Genomic DNA, 22,340 nt, shown 5'->3' with positions numbered 1-22,340 from the left:
CTCACACTTTTATTAACATTGTTAGCAAAGTTTCAAGCCCGGCCAGAAAGGCAGAGATAGCACAGAACGAGCTGAGCCGGCCCTTGCAGAGCAACCTGACGTGTTAGTTCTCCTCACCATCAGCAGCATCCCCAGTGGGCGTCATCCTGACATCCCAGGCATGTGGGTGGGATACAGCTGTTATAATATGTTCTAGTGACGCTGCCAGGCCTAATACGTATTCAGGAGGGGCTCAGCCCCTTCCCTGTATTTGTAGTTCCTCACTGTACTAATGCTGGGGTGTTCTTCTCCCATAGGTTATTAATCTCTTTACCTCAAGTTCATTAGCATATATACCCATTAGCTACCATGGCACTCGTGTGGTCGGACATCTGCCAATGTCTCTAACTAAAACTATCCCAGGCTGGGATAAACCTGCCCCTTGTGGGAACCTGTCGGCAGCTGGGTCCTTGCAGCATGTTACCTTGCGATGCCCTGCGCTCTAGGGTTACTCTTGGTTACCTATGTATGCTGAGGCTTTTGCCTTGATTAGTTTAGCTAAGCTATTGTCTTAACGCCTGGAGGCCTGTGGGATCATTACTGCCTTACCTGTCCCCCTGTAATGACAGGCTCACTGGGCAGGGGCTGGTGGTACCAGGTTGGGTGCCCACCTTCCGTTGCAGGCTCAGCCCCTGCAGTGTTTAGTTTCCATGAACCTGGCTGTCCCTGGGCTCCAAGAAGCGAATGTAATGGCCCCTGGAAGGTGCTGCTGCTGGAGACTAGGGCATCTCTTCCTCGCCTCTGCCCAGCACCTTGCAGATTGTTTGCTCACTCTCTTTGGTCCTGTCTAGCAGCTGTGTGGCCAGCCGCTCCCTGGCGCTGCTGGCCTGGCAGGTCTGGGTGCGCTGGTGCAGGTGTGCAGCTGAGATGAGTGGAGATGAGCGGCCACTGGAAGAGGCAGGGTCCCTAGAGTCCTTGTCCCTGCTTCCTTGCTCCAGTGAGCAGGAGGCTCTGCCTTGCACTGGAGTGTGGGGGTGGAGCCTGCGTCTGGCATTGTGTTTGCATGGCCTCCCCACCTGGGAGGTCCATGCACCCTGGGAACTTAGAACGAAGCCAGGAGAGGGCAGAATGATTATTTCCTCTGCAGGGCTCCATCCTGCACTCCTCACTCAGGCAGAACTCCCACTGATGCCTGTGGAACACAGAAATGGGCCCATAGCCTCTGTCCCCCTGAACTGCTCTGTTGCTCAGGGCCTGTTCATTGTGCACTAGTGTGTTCACTAGTGCAAATTTCTCCTGTGTTGGTCTGTTCATGTCCCTCAGTCCCAACCCATGGTCCTCCTGCCTTTCCATTCTGGGCTCCCCACACAGTCCTATCTGCAGCCCCCCTGCTGTTGCAGTGCCAAGTCCCATCCCCCAGCTGTGCTGGTCCTGACCTGCTGGACCTGCAGCATCCCCTGCTATATCTGTGCTGCCCTGGCACCCCTCCCCCAGCTCTGCTACTGCATATCAGTCTTGATCCGAGCCCCCATCCTGTTCCATTCCTACCCACCCCACAGCCCTGACCTGCAGCCCCTCTCCCAGCAGCTCTGGTCACAAGCGCCCGCTGAGCAGAGGCCGGCAGTGGTGTTGAACTAAGTACAATTGTTCCGTAATGGAAGAAAACTTCAGCTGATTGGCTCAGACATGTAAACTCATCCCTGTCGTTTCCTAAGTGAGGCCTAGCACCTCACACACCACACTGCCTCCGCTCCTGTGGTAGCACGTTGTCGGGTCTGGAATGCCGTGCACCAGGGCAGGGTCTGTGCGGGGAGGTTTCCCAGAGCGTGGGGAGAGGGCAGGATAGTGTCGCACTGGGCAGGTGGTTATTGTGCTTTAAGGTGGGGGTGGGGACGTGCAATGGGGCAGCAGCAGGGCGTCTGCCCTTTGTCCCTACTTCACGCTGGTAGTGCATTCTGCTGAGCCCTAGAATCCATTCACCCTTTTCCCGCTTTCTGGGTATCGTGCTGCTCCCTGTCTGCGTCGGGCCAGGGGCCCGGGTTGACTGAGGTGGGCAGCAGGCTTGGGGTTGGCAGGCTGCGAGAGGGGAGGTATCCCAGGCAGTGGCACTGCAAATCTCTGCTCTCCAAAGGCGCCTCAAGGCAAAAGACAGAGCCTGCTCGACATCAAATGGTAAGGCAGGTCCCGCTTGACAGCCACAGGGGATGAAAAGGGGAGAGTGACAGGTGCAAAGGAAGGAGAGAGTGAGAGGACCAGCAGTGAGCAGAACTGAGGAGAAGGCAGGAGAGCGGGAAGAGCCCCCGAGGAGGCTGGCAGCGCAAGGATCATGTGGCACAGGTCGGGCTCCAGCAGGTTTTCCCATCTGGGGGTGTGACAGGCAGTGCCCTGGAAAGGGGCCCAGGCCTGGTTCCTGTGAGCGCCCAAGGAGTTAAGTGCAGCAAGGGAAGGGCTCTTCTTAGGGCCTGGCAGGAAGCCGGAGGGTCAGTCTCTTGCTGTGTTTCCTGGATGCTCTGCTCATTCAGAGCCCTGTGATGGCCTCCAGCACATGTACAGATGTTCAGAAATCATTACACCAGAGAGGCTGCTGCTGACTGAATTCCTCCTGACACGTGGTTTCAGCCCCTGTCAGGAACCCTCTCCTCCTTTGACCAAGAACACCATCAGTCACAGACCCGGGCTCCTGTACAAATGGAAGGCAGGATGCCGGCAGCGAGGGGGAGACTCGCTCCCTCCTTCTCAAAAGGGAGAAGCAATTAAATTAACGTAGTTTGCCTGAGCAACGTTTAAAAAGGGCGGTATTCTCAACTCTGGGTGTTAGACCAGGAGCCCCATGCTTTGAAAATCACTAACAATTACGGAGCTGCCTGATCACAGGCTGATGTGAACAAGACGTATCAAAGGAGACAGTGTCTGTGCAAAATTGGAGATCAGAAGGAGAAAGAAACTCGGTTTCAGAACATGAAAGGAGGCAATTCCTGCAAATTAAAATCGTCAGAAGTGAAAAGTAAAAAGAAGTGTTTGGAGCAGTGTCGGACGTGCCTCTGCTGTGTCTCTCCGGAGGCGGGGACCTGACAGCCAGGAGCCAGCGCTGACTGACAGCCTCTGTCCTGCCGACCCACAGCAGCCCCAAATTAGTGAGTGTGAGCTGGCTTCCTCGTGGCTCCCCCTTCACCGTGGGGCCTCCAGCAGCCTGGCCAGCCCCAAAGGGAAGCAAAGACTGTGGGGAAACCACTCTGGGCCCCAAGGCCAAAACTCTGAAATGTCAGGGCAAAGGTGCTTCCTCCTCGTCTGCAGCCACCCTGCGCTGGAGAGCAGAACAGAGCTCTGCTGCAGCAGTGTTGGCCTTATGTCCCAGCTGACCCTCAGCTACCAGGAGAGGGGAGAGCTCCCTGTGTGGCAGAGGCGGCCAGCACAGCTGCACAAAGTCCCCCACAGCAGCTGGGGCAGAGATCTGGAGAGTCCATCCAGACAGCCACAGAGAGCTGATGATGATGCCCCTAGGCCCCAGGCCATCCAGCACCCCGGCTTCCTTCCAAGAGCTATACATAGGGCTCAGGTGCTGGAGAGACAACCGTCCCGTGTGCTACACCACCGGCAACAGTGTTGGGTCCTGCTTCTGCCAAGCCAGTGACACTGGGAAGCAGCTCCACCCGGGGCACTGCACTTGGGGGGAGGTTGGGGGGATTATGGGGGAGCAGCTCTGCCCTGGGCACTGCACAGGGAGCCGGATAACTGGAGTGTGGGGCGTCACAGAGTGTGGGGGAGACAAGGCCCTGCACCCCTGGCTACCTGCGATTCACCAGGACTCTCAGCCAGCCAGTAAACAGAAGGTTTATTTAGATGACAGGAACACAGTCCAAAACAGGTCTTGCCGATACAGACAACAGGACCTGCATAGTTGGGTGAGTGCTGAGGCTGCTGCTGCTAAGGGTGCGCTGAGCTCTCGCAGCTCTGAACAGGGCCACTTGCTGTCTCTGCTAGGAGCCTAAGTTCTCTCTAAGCTGGGAGGCCGGGTGGCCACCCAGCAGGCTGTCAAGTGCCACGTACTTCAGGTGTCCCTGCCCACACTTCTCCTGCCCTCTGCTTTGGAGCCCCTTGCCAGCTGCTCCCAGGACCTCCTGCTTGCTGTGTGTGCGCACACTGATGTCAGGGTGTCCCCCAGCCCTGTACCCCATCTCCACAGAGCGGGAGAGGGGACACACATGACAGGGCTCAGGACGGAGAGAGCTTGCTGGCAGCTGTTGCTGTGTCTGAACACACAGGCTTCAGACTGCTGAGTGCCAATCTACTTAAAAGGGCAGCGTACTTAAGGGGGAAGCGCGTGTTACACCCTCTCTCTCTCTCTCTCACACACACACACACACGGTGTGTCTGTCTCGCATACGCACACTCACTCACTGTCTTTCACACTCATCTCCCAACACATACTTGTATCATTGTTGTTCTTACTTGATACTTCTTTCAAAGTGTGGTGTTTTAGGTTTTTTACTGGTCTGTGCGTTTCAAAATTTTGATTTCTCTCTTACACTTAAATTTAATTCTTTGAGTAGTGAGTTCTAAAATGCCCAACTTGCCCTGGCTGGAGTAATTATCCCTATAGCAACTTTTTAAAAATATATATTTTATCTAGGTTTTTTGTTTCTACTGGTGGCGCACATCCACACATTACCTCAATATGGTGCACATAAGAAAATTCATTCTGCACATGGATGAAAAAAATTTGATGGAATGCTGCAGGCTGGCAGGCCCCAGTGTCTGCGCCTCGTTGGGGTAGGCAGCGGCTGCAATCATCACATCCTGGGCAGAGGAGGGTAAGGGAGATGGCACGGAGTGGAGCGTTGTTACTTTATAAAGCCACTTCTGCTGCTTTCCCTGCCATCTAGGGAAAAGGACCAATCCTATTCAATTTATTCAATTACCATCCTAGGACCAATCCTATTCAATTTATTCATAAATGATCTGGAGAAAGGGGTAAACAGTGGGATGGCAAAGTTTGCAGATTATACTAAACTACTCAAGATAGTTAAGACCAAAGCAGATTGTGAAGAACTTCAAAAAGATCTCACAAAACTAAGTGATTGGGCAACAAAATGGCAAATGAAATTTAATGTGGATAAATGTAAAGTAATGCACATTGGAAAAAAATAACCCCAACTATACATACAACATGATGGGGGCTAATTTAGCTACAACGAGTCAGGAAAAAGATCTTGGAGTTATTGTGGATAGTTCTCTGAAGATGTCCACGCAGTGTGCAGAGGCGGTCAAAAAAGCAAACAGGATGTTAGGAATCATTAAAAAGGGGATAGAGAATAAGACTGAGAATATATTATTGCCCTTATATAAATCCATGGTACGCCCACATCTCGAATACTGTGTACAGATGTGGTCTCCTCACCTCAAAAAAGATATTCTAGCACTAGAAAAGGTTCAGAAAAGAGCAACTAAACTGATTAGGGGTTTAGAGAGGGTCCCATATGAGGAAAGATTAAAGAGGCTAGGACTCTTCAGTTTGGAAAAGAGAAGACTAAGGGGGGACATGATAGAGGTATATAAAATCATGAGTGATGTTGAGAAAGTGGATAAGGAAAAGTTATTTACTTATTCCCATAATACAAGAACTAGGGGTCACCAAATGAAATTAATAGGCAGCAGGTTTAAAACAAATAAAAGGAAGTTCTTCTTCACGCAGCGCACAGTCAACTTGTGGAACTCCTTACCTGAGGAGGTTGTGAAGGCTGGACTATAACAATGTTTAAAAGGGGACTGGATAAATTCATGGTGGCTAAGTCCATAAATGGCTATTAGCCAGGATGGGTAAGAATGGTGTCCCTAGCCTCTGTTCGTCAGAGGATGGAGATGGATGGCAGGAGAGAGATCACTTGATCATTGCCTGTTAGGTTCACTCCCTCAGGGGCACCTGGCATTGGCCACTGTCGGTAGACAGATACTGGGCTAGATGGACCTTTGGTCTGACCCGGTACAGCCTTTCTTATGTTCTTATGTTCTTATCTCAGGGACAAGGGGCTGAGACCCGCACACCAGGGGTAAGCGTGAATGGATCCCATTCCTGACCAGTCTCCAGTGCCCTGGGGACCAGCCAGCAGACCCTGCAGCAGTCCCACTACCATGCTCTGCCTCTCACAGAGAAACTCTTTGCTGAGATGCTCTTGAGAACAGGGAATGGAAGGGCCGTTCTGCACTGACTCAAACCTCTCAGCAGCTCTAGCCCCAGCCTGTGAGCAAGGCCCTACTGCAGGTGCAGCTCTGCACTTTGGACAGAGGCAAATCCCTGGTGAAGAGGCCTGGGGTGTGCTGAGAGGGCAGGACAGACCCTGTGGGGAACCAGCCAGGTGTCTGGGAACCATGGGAATTCCCTGATATTAGCAAATGATAAAATCAGCTCAGTTTTGGGCTCCCTTTCCAAGCTCCCCTAGGGCTGATTAACAGCTGCCTGCTGCCCCCAGGCCAAAGACAAATCCCACAAAGCCAGAGTCCAAGGGCCCAATCCTGGCATCATCAGAGGCTGTGCACATGTGCGCGGCACCTTGCAGGATCAGCCCATGGCAAAGAGACCCTGGTGAAATAGGCATCCTGTGACTCAGGGACCATGTTTCCCTCCCCCATTTCCCTGGGTAGCAGCAAGTCTCATCAGGCCAGATTAGAGACGATTTGGCTGTGCAGACAAAGCTTGGGGTCAGGCCCTGCCTTTAGCCCAAAGTCAGCTGGCTGCAGAAGTGATTATTGCCAAGAGAAATTGTTTAATCTCCCCACTGGAAGCGGAGAAAAGGGATTTGTTCTGGGTGCAATCAGTGTTTACAGGCCATGCAACAGGTGGCTCTGAATTTTTAATAGAAAGTGCTCAGAACATTGGAGCTTGTCTGGAAGCTCTTTGGCTGGGAGCAACCAGGATCCAGGGCTCTGCACGCTGGAGCAGAGTGGACACAGACCCTAGTTCAGCGCTGGGATCTCTGGGCTGAGGACACACTGCAGACTCTGGAATCTTTTTCAGAGAGCGAGTGTCCTGAGTGCTCTCTGCTCCTGGGGCAGGGGCATGTTCATGGGGCTCCCATGCTGCTTTGGGGCAAACTTTCCCCTCTTCTGTGCCTGTCTGCATGCCCAGGGCGCCCGGACCCCATGCCTGTCTGGAGGCTGTCCCCCACCCCCATGGACCTGTCCTGTAGACGTCTTTCTCTAAGTGCCCTCCGTAGGCTGCTCTGTTTTGTAGCATTTCATTGCGAGATCCATCTGCAGCTGGGTTAGTTCCTGCCTGCGTGTGGCTGCAGGAGCAAGAGTTCTGAGTCTGCAGTGAAATTCCCTCTGGGCCGGGCTCTGCATTCTACCAAAACAGGCCATTCTTGGGGATGCAGGAGGCTTGTTTCTGCTCCGATAATCTTTCAGCACTGGGGCTTGTTTCCTTCCCTGACATGCCGCCACTTGCTCCTGGGAGGCACTAGCCGCTTCACCTGTTGGAGCAAGAAGAGAGAACGCTGAAAATTTTATCATTTAAAAAATCTTGGTGGTGGCTGCTGCTGTGCCCAGGCCTGGGCCATGTGAGTGCCACGTCTGTAGACAGCTCTGCCCAGTAAATTCTGCCATCAGGACACAGTCTCCCTCTCTGTCTTAGAGAGTGAGAATAATCCACAGCTGTTCTGGGGCTGACCAAAGAATTTCACATGAAAACCCAACATGCAGCTCTGCAAGCAGTTAAAGGGGCCAGACCCCGTCTGCGCCGACCCTCTGCCCTGTGTGACCAGAGTGGAGAGCCAGAGGCCTCGGCTGCTATTTGGGGCCAGAATTGTAGCTTGTGAATGGATGCAGTGTGGGGAAAGACTTGGGGGAGCCATGAAGTGCCTGCCATGCCCGTTGTTCATGGGACCATGGAGTTCAGCAGCAGGCCTTGAGACTAGCCAAGAGGGGTGGACCGTGGTGGTCCCTGCCAGGGAAGGGGCACTTTGTCACCACCGTTACAGAGACTTTCGTTCTGCCTTTCTCATTAGGTGCCAGGGCTGTTTGTGAGCTGTGATGAAGAAGATGCTCTCAGTGTGTCTCTGCCAGACTCTGTCTCTTTCTTCCATACACCTGAGAACCTCACAGCTCTGTTGGGCCAGTGGCAGCCCTGCTCCTGGCTGAAGCTTCCTTCTGCTCCCTGAATCAGGACATTAGATTTCATCTCCCTTCTTCCCTGCCCAGCTGTGACTGTGGTACTGCCACTCAGGATTGATGCACAGTGCCCTGGGAGTGCAGCCGTCACAGCAGGCAGGGCCGGCAGCTGAGACCCTGCTGTAGGTCGGTCCCAGGAGTCTTCCGCTTGGGGCAGATGGTTCCTGGGGCTGGTATGGGAGGTCTTGGCTAGGTAGAAAAGGAAGGCCAATCAGGTAGCATGGGCCTTTTCCACACAGAGCTGTGATGATTATGTCGCCGAGACTGGGAGATGAAATTCTGCAGCAAGGCAGGACAGGGAGCAGGTGCTGGGCCCTCAGGGTGGGGAGTGGGAGAGGGGGCTGCATTGCTAAGTTGGGCAGGGAGCAGGCGCTGGGTGCTTGGGGTGGGGGCTGTGTTGCTGGGATGTGCTGCCATTCTTGATCAGCTGGTGTTCTGAAGTCCGTGTTGTCATGCTGGGCATGCCCTATGCCGGGCTATGGAGCGTTTATATCAGCTGTAGCTACTTGGGCATCCAAAATCAGCCAGGGGCTGAAACTGACGTGGCAGCCAGCATGCAGGTCTGCTCCCTCTTCCACCAGCCCAGCTGTCGTCTTGCCTAGAGCCAGGTGCTCCTTTGTGGGGGCTGGTCTGTGCCAGGCATCAGGCCAGCTGAGACATGGTGTGGGTGGCAATAAAAGGAAGAGGATGTGGAGCTGGGGGCTGACCCTCAAGGGACTCCATATTATGGAGATCTGGGAGCAATGGACCGTGCTGCGCCCCTGGGATCAGCCTCGCCGGAAGAACTAAACCAGCTGAATGTGGTTGCTCTCGCCCCTGCCAGGTCTCTGATGGGTCAGCAGCATGCCAGGGCCTGTGGGATCAGCTGCTGTCCGTCAGCATGAGCAGCACTGTCTGCGCTCTGGCGCCCCAGTGGCAGGGGGTAGCCGTGTCTGAGGTGGCTCGGTGGCTAGCATGCTGAGAAATGGAAGATGGGAGGCTGGGTGCTGGTTTGCAAAGCAGGGTGTGTCAGGTGATGGCTCCCTGAGTGCTGGGTGGTGTGAGAAAGCTCTGTTAGGTCTGTGCCGGGGTACTCAGGGGCTCGATCCAGGTTGCCCACAGTAGCCAAGAGCTTAGAGAGCTCGAATGGTCCAAGCTGGGAGAAGGACGTTGTGTGCTGTGTGGCTCCATGTTCAGTGGCTGGTGCCCAAAGAGGCCATCCCGGGGCGGGACCCTGCTTTCAGAGCCACCTCTCCCCCTGCCCCCCTCCAGCACGTTTCCAGCTTGCTGGGTCTCTGTCCCCAGCAGCTGGGGGTCAGCGGACTACTCCCTGCCCGAGCCCAGCATGCTCTGCCCCGGATCAAGGAGCGGGCCGCTGCTGCCTCCCAGCCAGGTTCTCAGGTAGAAGTGGCTCCGTCCTGATCCCGGACTGACTGCCAGGAGAGTGGCCGAACGTGCTGGGGGTGGTGGTGGAGGGGGGCACACGGAGAGAAGGCCAGTCTGCGGGGGCACTTGCCCCCCCACGTCCCCCCTACATGTCACCTCTGAGTGAGACGCAGCAGCTACTACACTGGGAAAGGGGTGTGGGAGGGGGACTCCGTGGCCTCTTGCATAGCGGGGCAGAGTCCTGCAGGGGTTCCTTGTGCTGGAGCCTGTCCTCACCTGCGCAGGGCCTTCCCTCCCACCCTGCCATGGCAGGAGCAAGGGGATGGGCACTAGCCTGTGCCAGGAGCTGGGCTATCGCGAGTGCATCCCTTTGAGCTGGTCATAGGCTGGGAGGGAAGGGCTCGGGGCTGTGGGCGTGGGGCACTCTGCATTCTGCATGGATCTGATGCATTCACCCTCGGCTGGCATCTGGACTGGCGTGTGCAGGTCCCTTTCCAGCCTGCCGGGTCCTTGTGGGTTCTGAGCGGGGCCTGTTTGCTTTCCGTTGTAGCTAAATGCCGCCAGAGCGAGTGGCATCGTCAGTGGCGTCAGTCCAGAGTGTGCTGCGAACGGAGGTCGCAGGCTTCCAGGAGTGCTGAGAGAGGAAGGTCCAGAGGAGGCGGGAGAGGCAGGGAGGTCCCCAGAGTGGAGGCTCTAGGGGAAGGGCGAGCGCCTGGGAGCCTGAGGGCGGGTGCTTTGGAGACTCTCCCATCCCTGCTCACTGCCAGTGCGGGCGGGAAGAACAGGTGGTTTGGGGAAGGGGGCCGAGCTGGGCCAGCACTCCAGGGGCTGGGATTGGCTGGGCCGCTGGAGAGCTCAGCCCCGCCCCAGGGCATGGGGGGAAGGATTTTCCTTACTCCTTCCCCTCACCACAAGCTCTGCCAACAGCTGCCAGGCGTGAGCCCCACAGACAGGTCCTAGCCCCTTCTTCAGCCAGCCAGAACCCTCCCTCCTGGCTTACAGCAGTGGTGCACAGCACTCTAGGGGCCAGCCACGCAGCCGGCGGCAGGGCTGCGCACGCCCAGCTTGGCCGAGCAGTGCATGGCGGGCTGCGGGGGAGGGCCCCAGCTGGGCCTCGCCACGGCTGGCAGTGCCAGCCTCACACTGTCTGCCCCGGCCTAGCAGTACTTTCTAGAGCACTGCTTAGTGATTGGTGTACAAGGAGAGGCACAGGAGCAGATCAGAACAAGCTCCACGCAGAGGAGATGCTTCCCGTAAAGCAAACCCTCTATCGGCGAGATAGCCCCAGAGGAGGGATAATGTTCACAGGTGCCCCCCTGCATGCGCTCAGGTGGGCTGCAAGGAAGTGGAGAAGCTGCCAGGCAGCAGCCAAGTGGTAGCTTCCCTTGCCTGTGCCTCCCAGATTGCTGCTGTCCCCTGGGGCTGTAGTCCGTTTCCTAGCTGCTCCCCTAAGGGTGGCTGTGGATGCAGATGTGCCTCTCTCAGGTTACAGCTGGTTGCATTGCTGCAGGAAGGTGCCTCCAGCAGCTTCATGTCTCTCACGGGCACCAGTGTGACAGGGGCAAGCATGGGACTTGCCTGTGGCTGGGCAACGTGTGCGCAGCAGCCTGGCTTGATGGGAGGTGTTTGCGTGCAGCTCCCTGGAGGAGGGCTTGGTAGCTGACCCTTTGCTTACGGGACAGCCCTGAGAATCCCTTTGCTGGAGACACTGCGTGTTAATCTGCACTGATTTCCTCAAGCAGAGCTGGACACAATTCCTCTGCCGGCTGGGTGCTAAGAGGAGACCCTCCCCAAGTTGCTAATCCTGGCTTCCTGCAGGCCAGAGTAGAGATTAATTGTGCCGCAGCATTTCATGGCTTCAGAATTAAGGGCTGCGTTATCTCCCCACACAGCTCTACAGAGATTGCTCTTGGTGCTGGGCCAGTGACTCCGACAGCACTTTCTGGGGGCACTGGCAGCCAGCACACTGCTGGGCACCCTTCCGCAGCCAGCCCCCAAGGAGCATGGCCACCTGGGCAAGCGCTCGCTTTGTAAAGACGTCGTGTGGGGAGGGTGTTTATTCCTCTGGTGCCATTGCGGGGTCTGTTGTTCCAGAACAGAACCAGGGTGAAGGGATCTAGTAGAAGAATGCCATTGTAGAATGGGCCCCTGACAGAGGGGTCCCCCAGCCCGGGCTCTGAACAGTCTCTCCAGTCTGCGGTGGCAGACTTGCACCTTTGCAGCCAGGAGAGCGAGAGACACAGATCCTGTCTGATGCATTCATCTCCTCCCTTGGTTTTCACACCTCAGCCGCTGGAACAGGGCCCCATCCTCCCTGATTGATCTAACCTCGTTATCTCTCTCTCTGCTGCTTGCTTGCTTATATATACACCTGCCCCTGCCTCACTGCTTGCATCCAAGAAAAGAAGATTCACCACCCAAGCTCATCATGCAAAAACGTCTGTTAGTCTATAAGGTGCCACAGGATTCTTTGCTGATTCATTTTTATGTACAGTTGTTGGTTTCCTCTGATTCCCCAGTGCGAGCCGGCCAGGGGAGGAACTTGGGTCTTTATCTCATTTTACGTGTCTAATTATCTCTCTGGCTATGAGTTCAGGGTTCCTGGAGATGGGCTGTGGGTTATGCAGCACATGATGGATGTTTAGATTTTATTTATTGTATTTTTATGGCAAAGGCAGATGCCAGAAACAAACTAAAAGTAGGAGGACAAGATGTACTCGCAGCGGGTGCTGCTCTGCTTTGGGATTGAGCGCTAATGCTTAGAAGAGGGCAGTGGATGTAGTGCTTAGAGCAGAGGGGTCAGTGTCAGGATTCCTGGGCCCTATTCCTGGCTGCGGGAGGGCAGTGGGAGCAGTGGTTAGAGCAGAGGGGTTGGAGTCAGGACTCCTGGGCTCTGTTCCTGACTCTGTGTGTGTGTGTGTGTGTGTGTGTGTGTGTGTGTGTGTGATCATGAGCGGCAGCATTACATGTTTGTGTCTCAGTTTCCTCATCTGTGACATGGGTTTAGTGCTCTTACCTGGCTGGTGTCATGGGGGCCATTTAGGACTCGGTGAAACACCCTGCACGTTGCAGTGGAATGAGCAGCAGGTCTGTTCTCCTCAGGACAGCTGCTCCCAGCAGAGGTATTGTGCTCACTGACAGCTGGTTCTGTGAGCTGCTCCTGCTCAGTGTATGCTGGCAGCATGGGGCTGTCAGGAGCGCATTGCCATGGGGTGCTCAGCACTGCACAGCTTCGTCATTGCATCAGGTGCAGGTCCTGGTCTTGATCTCCAAGCTCTCAATGGGCTGGGCCCAGGCCTGTAGCCGAGGGACCGTCTCTCCCCCAACCAAGAGGCAGCTGTGATTGTCTGCAGCAGTTGAGCGCTCAGCAACCGGGGGTGACTGTTAGAGCATGCAGCCTCCCAGGAGAGCTAGGAATGGCCACAGACCTGTGTCACCAGGGCAGAATACCAGACCTGTCGGTTTACTGGGACTTAAACCCAAGGACATACAAAGCAGCCTCTCTCTTCAGGGCAGGGTCACTGTTACATCACGTGCTGGGTGTCACGGAGAGTGGGGAAGTCAGGGCCCTGCACCCTCATGTCCTGCGATTCACCGGGACTCTCAGCCAGCCAGTAAAACAGAAGGTTTATTAGATGACAGGAACACAGTCCCAAGCGGAGCGTGTAGGTACAACCAGAACCCCTCAATCAAGTCCTTCTGGGAGGTTCAGGGAGCTTAGACCCCAGCTTGGGATTCCCTGCCTTGCACCCCCCAGCCCCAAACTGAAAACAAAACCTCCTCCAGCAGCTCTCTTCCCCCTCCCCCCAGCTCCTCCTCTCCTTTGTTCAGTCTCCCAGGCAGAAGGTGTCACTTCTCCCAACCCCCCTCCTGGCTCAGGTTACAGCTCAGGTAGCTTCCTTCAAGGGAAGTCCCCCATCCCCACTGTAACCCCCCTGTGACATTCCCAGGTCAAATCCGCCCTGCTTCCTGCTCCGTCACACTGGGGCTGACCTGTTGTGCAAGGCGCTCACATAAATGTCTGGCTAGACAGACAGATGGACAGACTCATGAGTGCAGCAAGGCCTGGGTCTGGGGAATGTGCAGCTCTCACTCGCAGGGTACATACAGCAGGGTTTAGTCCTGGATGGAAAATGCCCAGTGTCTCTGGGTTCCAAGAAGCAGGGGCAGATGCATTAAATGGCTGCTTCTGCTGCCCAATGGCCCCTGGCCTCTGTACTGCTGCCTGGTTGCAAATGGCACTAACCCGGACATATAGCCGGGGCCGCGGGAGGAGAGCTACATGCACATGCAGGGGGGTTATTAGACACTTACCTGTCATCTCCTGCTCTATGATGACACGTCCAGCCCTGTGATGTCATGTGCAGGGATAACTGGAGCAAATGACTCTCCTCTGCTCCAAGCCCTGCTGCCAGGGATGTTCTAACCTCCTCCAGCTTGTAAAGAAGACTCCTTGGCCAGACCAAGCTGCATGTGTCCAGCCAGCTCTGTTCTCTCAGGGGATCAGCGTGGTGCCGGCGTGCGAGTAGTGTTCCCGCTGGTCAGTGTCCAGGTGGCACTGCCGTGGGCAGTGTGTTCCTGTGGGTCAGTGGTGGGATGGTGCTGCCATGAGTGGTGTCTTCCCATGGGGCAGCACAGCCCTGGTGCAGTGGTTGCATGGGCATGTCACTCTTGGGGATCATCATGTCTGTGCCGCAGACTCCAGCGTGTCTCCTGAATGCAGCATGGCGGAGTAATTGGAGGGCTTGATGCTGAGTGCTCTACTCTGCAGGGCCTGTAATGGACCCTCATTAAATGGGACATTTCCCATTTATGATCTGAATTTCTCTCCATCCCACACAACTGCTGTTCTGGTGTTTTTATGCCTGTCGTTGGAAGGGTCAGGTGTTATCATGGGAAGGTGCAGGAGTGTGAAGTGGGAGGCACGGTGCAGGGGTGGGTGGAAAGAGGAGGAGGGAGCGAATATTACACAGAACGTTTGGGTGATGGGCAGGGGAGAGCCAGATGGAGGAGGGTGGATGGGAGGCACAGAGAGAGCCTGTCATGGAAATGTTATTGCGAGGTTTCTAAGCAGTCACTCATTAAGCTAGACAGCGCACTAGTATCACCTCAGTGTAGCCTGGACATGCCTGGCAGAGATACACGGTAACTACTGCAGACAGCAAAGCATAAATAAGCTGGCTCAAACCAGCCCATCTCTGAGAGCTGATGGTGGGAATTCCTGACTTATCGGCATTGCTACGGCTCTGAGGAGGAGGCCTGAGACCAATCAAAGTGGCTACGTAACTGTTGGTTTCTTCCAGGGTCAGCAGGAAGGGGCAGATCTGTGTAAATAGGAGTGAAAACTGCCCTGCTAACTCCATGGGCTTATGACTCCTGGCAGGATCAGGGCTGGAGTGGCCCAGGGTGGCTGGAATGGCCTCTGGGCTCTGCCCCCGGGGGCTTGGGCTTTGGCACTGTCACCAGTTGGGTGGGCATTTCTTTCAGTGAGTTACCTCGCACCTGGGTGGCTTTCCATTCACTTTGCTCTGTTACAACCAAGGTGTCACTGATGTGTTTCACTCATTCAGGCTTTTTCTTAGCCAGACCTGCCGTTGCTCCAGGGTGTTGGATGAAGTATTTATAGGGATTTGGATACTTTGCCAGGTCACAGTATTCGGAATCTGGATCTCTACACTGCCCGGACAGGCATTGATTGCACACTGAATAGCCAGGAGATCTGAGTGCGTATATTCCTCACATAGGTTCAGCTAGAGCCAACGTTTTGTGGTTATTGTTGAGTTAAGCATCACAGGAACATAAGGATTGCCAGATCAGAACCATGGTCCATCCAATCCAGTCTCCTATCCCTGACATCAGCCAGCTCCAGATCCATCACAGGAAGTGAAACTGCCTTGTGTGGAAATAAAACCCCAACCCAGTGCCAAGGGAAGTCAGTTGGAGTCACTGAAGCAGGTTGTAATGGAATACGTGGCTGTGGGGTATCTCTACCTCGCCCTGAGGCCTTGGAGCAGGAGAGGTTAGTTTCCTCTCTTTTCTTTAACCCGTCTCAAGTAACTAGATGTCTTCATTATCCATATAAATGGTCAGTCTTCTCTGAGCCCTGCGTAGCCCTTAGCCCCACGTAGCCCTTAGCCGCAACAGTGACAGAGAGTTCCCCAGGTTAATGAGATATCATACGTCTGTGACGTTGCACTCCATATGCTTTATGGAAATATGCTTATGAATATGACATAACTGGAATATGCTTTATGCTAAATACCCCTTGTATGGTGTCATTAGAAAGCTTGTAATCTACTAAGTGTGTTCATCCTATTTGTTTGCTTGTATTATTTCTATATCTGGAGATAGAGGAATAAGATATAAACTTGTATCACTGATGTAAACATGTTAAGTGGAGGCCATTAAGGGTGCTCCAGAAACAATCAGTTGTAAATGGCCTTAGTGACTTGAAAGCCTTCCTGTGTATGAGTGGGCCAGCCGAATGGAGACTAGGGGTCTTACAGTGACATGGGACCATGTCACCTGATAATGAAATCGTCTTAAGTCTGGTACTTTTCCATGTAGAAGGAGGGGTGGGGACCCAGAGAGAGACAAAAGATTCCTGCCTTGTGCCAAAGCTATAAAAGGGGGTGGAGCAGGACAAAAGAGGTGGCCAGTCATGAGAAAACCCCTGCTTACCACCTGAGGTGCCTGTTGGAGCTAACAAGGACTGTACCGGGGAAAGGATGGGGGCCCAGACTAGGAAGGAGTCTAGTCTGTGAAAGAAGCTTATTGGAACATCTCTGAGGGTGAGATATTACCTGTCGTCAGTTTCTTAATGTATTAGGCTTAGACTTGCGTGTTTTTGCTTTATTTTTCTTGATGACTTACTTTGTTCTGTTTGTTATTACTTGTAACCACTTAAATCCTACTTTTTATACTTAATAAAATCACTTTTGTTTATTAGTAAACCCAGAGTACGTGATTAATACCTGGGGGAGCAAACAGCTGTCCATATCACTATCAGTGTTATAGAGGGCAGACAATTTACGAATTTACCCTGTATAATCTTTATACAGAGTAAAACGGATTTATTTGGGGTTTGAATCCCATTGGGAACTGGTTGTCAGGGTGCTGGAGAGGTAACCCGCTGAGCTGGTTTTGGTTAAAGTCTGCAGCTTTGGTGGCGTGGCCCAGACCCTGAGTCTGTGTTGCAGTAGGCTGGCGTGTCTGGCTCAACAAGACAGGGTTCTGGAGTCCCAAGCTGGCAGGGAAAATGGGATCAGAGGTCATTTCAGTACATCAGGTGACAGTCCCAAGGGGATCCCTGTGACTGAACCCGTCACAATGTCTGTGATCAATTCATATCTTTTCTCCTCCTGGTGTGGGCTCCAGCCTGCCAGTGGGAGGAGAGGGTTAGGGTAGTTGCACTGCAGCGCTGGTCTGGTCCAGCGTGGAAGCACCTTGGTTTCTGTGTGAGTGTATGTTGGTCCCCGCGTTCTCTGCTGTAGGTTTGCTGGGTGGCCTTGCGCTGCTGTATCAAGTATTGCCTTCCCCAGGGGTTTCTCCAGGCAGGAGGAACATCTTCCCTCCCTCTCTGTGCTCGTCTCCATCGCCCTCCCGCCCTTCCCTCCCTGGCCCCCAGTTCTCACGTCCTGGGGTCCTGCTTTTGTCAAATTGAACATGATGTCAAATTAGAGCCATCACAGGGACAGTCAGAGTGAAGCACCCTGGTTAATGAGACAGCGTTGGAAATCAATAACTTAATTGCAACCATTTGATGGACTTTTATCCAATTTACACTCCTCCGGCCCTGCTACGTGTGGTGCATGAGGACGCTGCTGGCGTGTCTAGGTCGGAGAGAGGGAGGGAGCAGGCGGGATGGCAGTTCTGCTCCCCCTGCACGTCTCTGTGCTAAAGCAGGCGGCCTGCTGTGGAAGATGCTGTAGCAGCAGCCCTAGGTTTGAAGCCCCTACTTAGCCCCAGGACACTGCCAGGCAGCAGCCATGTTCTCCTCACACTTGCTCTGGGGGGCCGGCCCCCTTAGGCTGAGGGAGGGGCCCAGCCTCCATAGCCCCTTCGATCCTGGCAGTATTGCCAAGAAAGGGGCAGTTGGGATGGTGATGCCTGTTCCCCTAGAAACCAGGGGGAGACCCACTCTGGGAAGAGTCTCCAAAAGCTCCCACCTTCTGCTGGGCTTAGCCCAGGCGTCTAGTGGTGAAAGGTATCGCATCCCATTACCAGTCTCAGAGCCCCCCCACAGCCCAGCCCCTCTTGGCCTTATGCACAGAGAGGAAAACATTCCCTCGGCTCAGAGATCCCAAGGCCAGAGGGGACCTCTTGCAGACATAGCCCCTGCCTGGAGGGCCATGCCTGCCCCAGGTTCCCCCTTCGGAGCCCCCAGAACTAATCGTAAGTACCTTCCAAGTATAAATATAGCCCCTGGGGGCGTCATTATGAAAGTCCCATGCACATAAATCATAACAGAAGTGTCTCAACCATAGTCCAGAATTTCCTTGGCATAGTCCAAACAGCACATGCAACATGCAGCCCTGGCATCCCTCCGTAGGCCACGGCTCTCCTGTCCTTTACCAGGACAGCAACTCCAGTCCTGCCAGCAAGAGTGGCACCCTACTTTTCCTAGGGGAATCTCCACTCTGCTGGCAGCTCCTCGGAACCAGGGGAGCATCTCTCACTCCCCCGGCCCCCTCAGGGTTCTTCTAGGTCCAGCTCTCTTGCACTGGAGACGTCAGCAGGTCAGCTCCTCTGCTGCTCTCCTGCCTTTGGCCCTTTCTGGCCCTTGGCTTTGACTCTGGCTTAGAGCCAGTAGGCATCTCTCTCTGCTGCTCCTCCTCCACCTGGGCCGTCTGGTTTGGGGACACCAGCCAGCAAACCCTTCTTGCTGTTCTCCTGTCTTTAGCTCGGTCTCCCCCAGGTCCCAGACAGTCTCTGCCAGCTCCTGACTCCCAGTCTGGCAGCTCTCTCCCTGTCTCTGTTTTGCCCTGGTCCTTTATAGGCCCCAGGTGCTGCCCCATCCTCCTTATTGGCCAAGTAGGAGCACTGTCCTGGCACAGGGGCCCTGGGATAACAGGCGGCAGGACGGTCACGAGTTAATTCCTGTGTGAACCAGAGCAGATTTCTCAGAAACGCATCCAGTCTGGATTTTAAAATGGTCAGGGATGGGAGAATCCACCAAGACTTTTGGGAAGTTGGTCCAATGGTTAATTATCTTCATTTTAAGCATTTACGCCTCTTTTCCAGTCTGAATTTGTCTAGATTCAACTTCCAGCCATTGGATCATGTTAGGCTTTTGTCTGCTAGATGGGAGACACGCCCCCCTTATCAAATTTCTGTTCCGGTTAGGTCCTTATTGGCTGTAATCAAGGCATCCAGTAACCTTCTCTTTGATTAGCAAACCAGATTGAGCTCCTTGAGTCTCTCACTATGAGACGTTTTCTAATCCTTTATCATTCTCACAACTCTTCTCTGCCCCCCTCCAGTTTATCAGCAGCCTTGAGTTGTGCACACCAGAACTGGGCACAGTCTGCCAGTGGCTCCTAGAGAAAGGAATGGCCAGCCCTCTCCCCAGTGACCTGTCCCACTGGGGGTGGCGGTGTTATCCCAGCATAGGTTCGTAGTCCTTGGCTATATCAGCCTCTGTGCTCTGTTACCAACCCGTGCCCGGCCAGCCCCAGGGGACCCAGGCGTGAAGGTCTGAGTGGTTCTGCCCAGCTGGCTCAGGCTTGTTTTTGTTGTTGTTTCTGCCCTGTCTTGTGCAGGCACGTCCGTGATGCAGGTGATGGCATCAGATGCCGATGACCCCACGTACGGCAGCAGTGCCCGGGTGGTCTACAGTGTGCTGGAAGGGGAGCAGCACTTCACAGTGGACAGTAAAACAGGTGAGTGTCCTTCTGCTAGGCGGGGAGGAAGGGACTGACATGCCAGTCGCCGGGCCGCTGTCAGCAGGTCTGACACGAGCTAGGAGCTTGGGAGCCAGGATGAAGGGTGGAGGCTGCCTGTCTAGACGAGCATTTGTACTCCCCTCACCGCCTCGCTTTCAGAGCAGGCCAGGCCGAGTGAACCACTGAGCTGGAGAGAGCCATGTGCCACCCAGTAACAGGTCCACGGTGTTCGGGGCAGACTGCAGTTGTCTCTCCTGCTTGTACTCACTGGCAGCAGCAGCAGCTTCTGTGCACTGTACCCCGAGCAGCAATGTACCTTAGGTGCCAAAAAATCGCAATGCGTGAGGTTTAAATCCTACCAGAGGGGCTTTACCAACGGCTGCATTGCTATCACCCTGGCTTTGATTAAAGGTAACACTTTAAATTAAGGATCAGTTTATAAATGTTCTATTAATATTTAATGAACGAACAGCGGAAGCTGCTCTATTTCTTAATAACTTAGACTAAAGCCCATTATAAAACGCATCTGTCATAAACCCCTAGCAGGTGGTGCTGTGACAAGCTGGTATAAAGTACCTTGTCCTCAGGAGCTAGTGGGATGTGCATTGGCATCTCCTTCTGATGGTGGAAGTCCCATTAATGTTAATGGTTATGGGGGAGGGAAGAGGCTTCGTGGGGAATAGCAGATTTTAGGGTATAAACCCTGCAATCAAGAGCCAGGAATCCAACGAATGATAATAGAAGGGCTAGTGCCCTGGGCAGCCGCAGTTCATACAGTTTGGCTTCTTGTAGTTCCTACAATACATGACAATGAAGAACCCCTTTGTGCTTTGACCTGCTTCTCTGCTATTTGTTGCACTCATGCACCCACAGGAGCAAACACACACTGGCACACCCCACGAACAAATGCGCGCACGCACACACGCTCACACACGTTCAGATTCCATGTCTCTTCCTTGTCGTTCGTCACAAGTGGCTCTTTCTCCTCCTGCCCGTAGGAGACTATCTTGTGAGGGTGTGTGGAGGTATCCGAGCCAGTGTGCACGTGGGGGTGTGCTTGCACATTCAGGTACAGGATGTAAAAGGTGCATGGTGGGTTCTGGATGTGCTTGGTGTTCCTGCCCATTTCCAGCTGAAGCATTCAGCAGCTGATCAGACTTTGAGCACCGGGGGCAGAGAATGGGTCTCATTATGGGTATAGCTTCACTGCAGCTGGGAGAGGTAATTCCCAGCTTGGGTGGATGCACAAGCACTAGCTCTGAGTGAGAAATAGCACTGTGGCCACAGTGGCTGGGTTAGCTGCCCGAGTGTGTAGCTAGGATCTCCGACGGCATTGTGCTTGGGTAGCTAGCTGGAGCTGCTGAAGCCACACTGCTATTTTTAGCATGTGTATGTCTATCTGATCTGGGAATTATACATCCCAGCTGCAGTGTAGCTGTACCCGATGTGTGTGGTTGTCCCTAGCACACTGTGTCCTACCATAATACACACTCTAAATAATACTACTTCCTGGGTATTACTTGCTAACCAAGCTGAATGCTGCATCTCCAGTGTGCATGGATATTAGCGATCTGCTGCCTTCTGAAGCCTGTTCTGGGAACAGGAGTTAATGCTGAGGGCAAGGGCCCTATGGAGCATGGTACACACCTGGGCCCTGCTGGGTTACTGCATGGCCCAGTGTCCCCGTGGTTTCCACTGGAACGCAGGGCTTGTGGAATGGTGAGTAAGGGAGGGAGCTCTGTGCCACACCTGAGAGCAGGAGGTAGACAGAGGGTGACTGATGTTTAGAATGCCACTTAGTTTTATAAGAACAACAATGCACCGCTTGTGTCTTGTAGGAGCCAAGTTTCATCCATGTGTTGAAACTGTGCCTGCAAGTTTTGTGTGCTCAGGCCAGGGCTCCACCCTGCATGTTCAAGGACTGTAAGGCCTATTAAAAAGGCACAGAGCTGGTGTTCTGCATGCACAAAACTTGCAGGTGCCATTTCCAACGACAGCTTTGAAAACATCCCATTTTGGTAGTGGCTGAAGTGGTGACTCTGTAGAGCGTGTAAAGCTTTCTAGGAGGCTTTGGGTGAAAGACTCGAACACGAGTCTGAGCAATTAGCATATAAAGAGCCAGGCCCATTGGCCATTCCATCTGGGTTCTGAGAGTGACTTTCTGGTATAGCGTCAAGGGTGTCTCTCCTCCTCGTCACGGCCACTGCACGTCGCTGCCAGCTCAGTGACCCGGGAGGTTGTGCTGTGCTGGGTGGTGAACAGCCAGGGGACCTAGTAACAGCAAGGCACAGTGGAGCAGGAGCAGCACAAGGAAACACTGTTTAACAGCATGTCTGTACAGCGCCAGCCCTGCCTAGAATTGCTTCCCTAGCAGGTGCTCAGGGAGCCTTTTATTCTGATGCGCCTGTTTGTAAACAGTAATTTCAGCCATTGGCAGTGAGATTTTAGCACTTTCTGTCCCTGAGGGCTCAAGCTCCAGGTCCTTGTCATTCTTAGTGCCAGGAGGGAGCATTTCCTTGCAAACAGAGAGGGAGTGGGGAGCTGCAGGCTGGCCATGGAGCGAGACTAGGGTGACCAGATGTCCCGATTTTGGGGTCTTTTTCTTATATAGGCTCCTATTACCCCCCTCCCCCAGTCCTGATTTTTCACACTTGCTGTCTGGTCACCTTAAGCGAGACGAACCGGCTGAGAAATGAAGGGCCCATGTGGGGGATGAACCCAGGCTCTGTCCATCTGGACACAGAGGCCAGTGCAGATTGGTCTTTCCCTATCCCAGCTTCATGCACCCTGCCCCCACCTGACAGTAGTACAGACACCCCAGCAAGTGTTTTCCTGCTGCTGGGGGACAAGGGGGGGGAGGTAATTTCTTTGATTGGACAACTTCTGTTGGTGAGAGAGACTCCCAGGAGCGCTGCATGGAGCTCTTCTGCACAGGGCCGGCTCCAGGCC

General features: G+C 54.0%; 1 protein-coding gene and 1 long non-coding RNA gene across 16 annotated transcripts in view; one reads left to right on the top strand and one right to left on the bottom strand.

Moving 5' to 3' along the window:
* The window catches only part of CDH22 (cadherin 22), a 188,539-nt gene that overhangs the window by 56,240 nt on the left and 109,959 nt on the right, over positions 1-22,340 (top strand). For 12 of the 15 annotated variants that reach the window (XR_005587787.1, XR_005587788.1, XR_005587786.1 and 9 more), the window contains one exon: positions 19,269-19,388. Coding sequence is in view for 11 of the 15 variants with exons in the window: in XM_039498236.1 (XP_039354170.1) it covers positions 19,269-19,388 (120 nt within the window). In the remaining 4 variants the exon portion in view is untranslated. Of the gene's footprint in view, positions 1-13,509; positions 14,048-15,251; positions 15,527-16,251; positions 16,299-19,268; positions 19,389-22,340 lie in introns of those variants that run through there. The other 3 variants (XM_039498237.1, XM_039498238.1, XM_039498239.1) reach the window with 3 other exon arrangements.
* Positions 6,815-13,136, bottom strand: LOC120380500. The gene is made up of 2 exons (XR_005587790.1): positions 12,524-13,136; positions 6,815-7,445 (listed from the first exon to the last, which is right to left on the bottom strand). It is a non-coding gene; the product is annotated as an uncharacterized LOC120380500 (long non-coding RNA).

The sequence above is a fragment of the Mauremys reevesii genome, linkage group 13, assembly GCF_016161935.1.
Source record: "Mauremys reevesii isolate NIE-2019 linkage group 13, ASM1616193v1, whole genome shotgun sequence".
NCBI lineage: Eukaryota > Metazoa > Chordata > Testudines > Geoemydidae > Mauremys > Mauremys reevesii.
The sequence above is the reverse complement of the archived record's forward strand: the minus strand, read 5'-3'. Positions and strand labels throughout refer to the sequence as shown.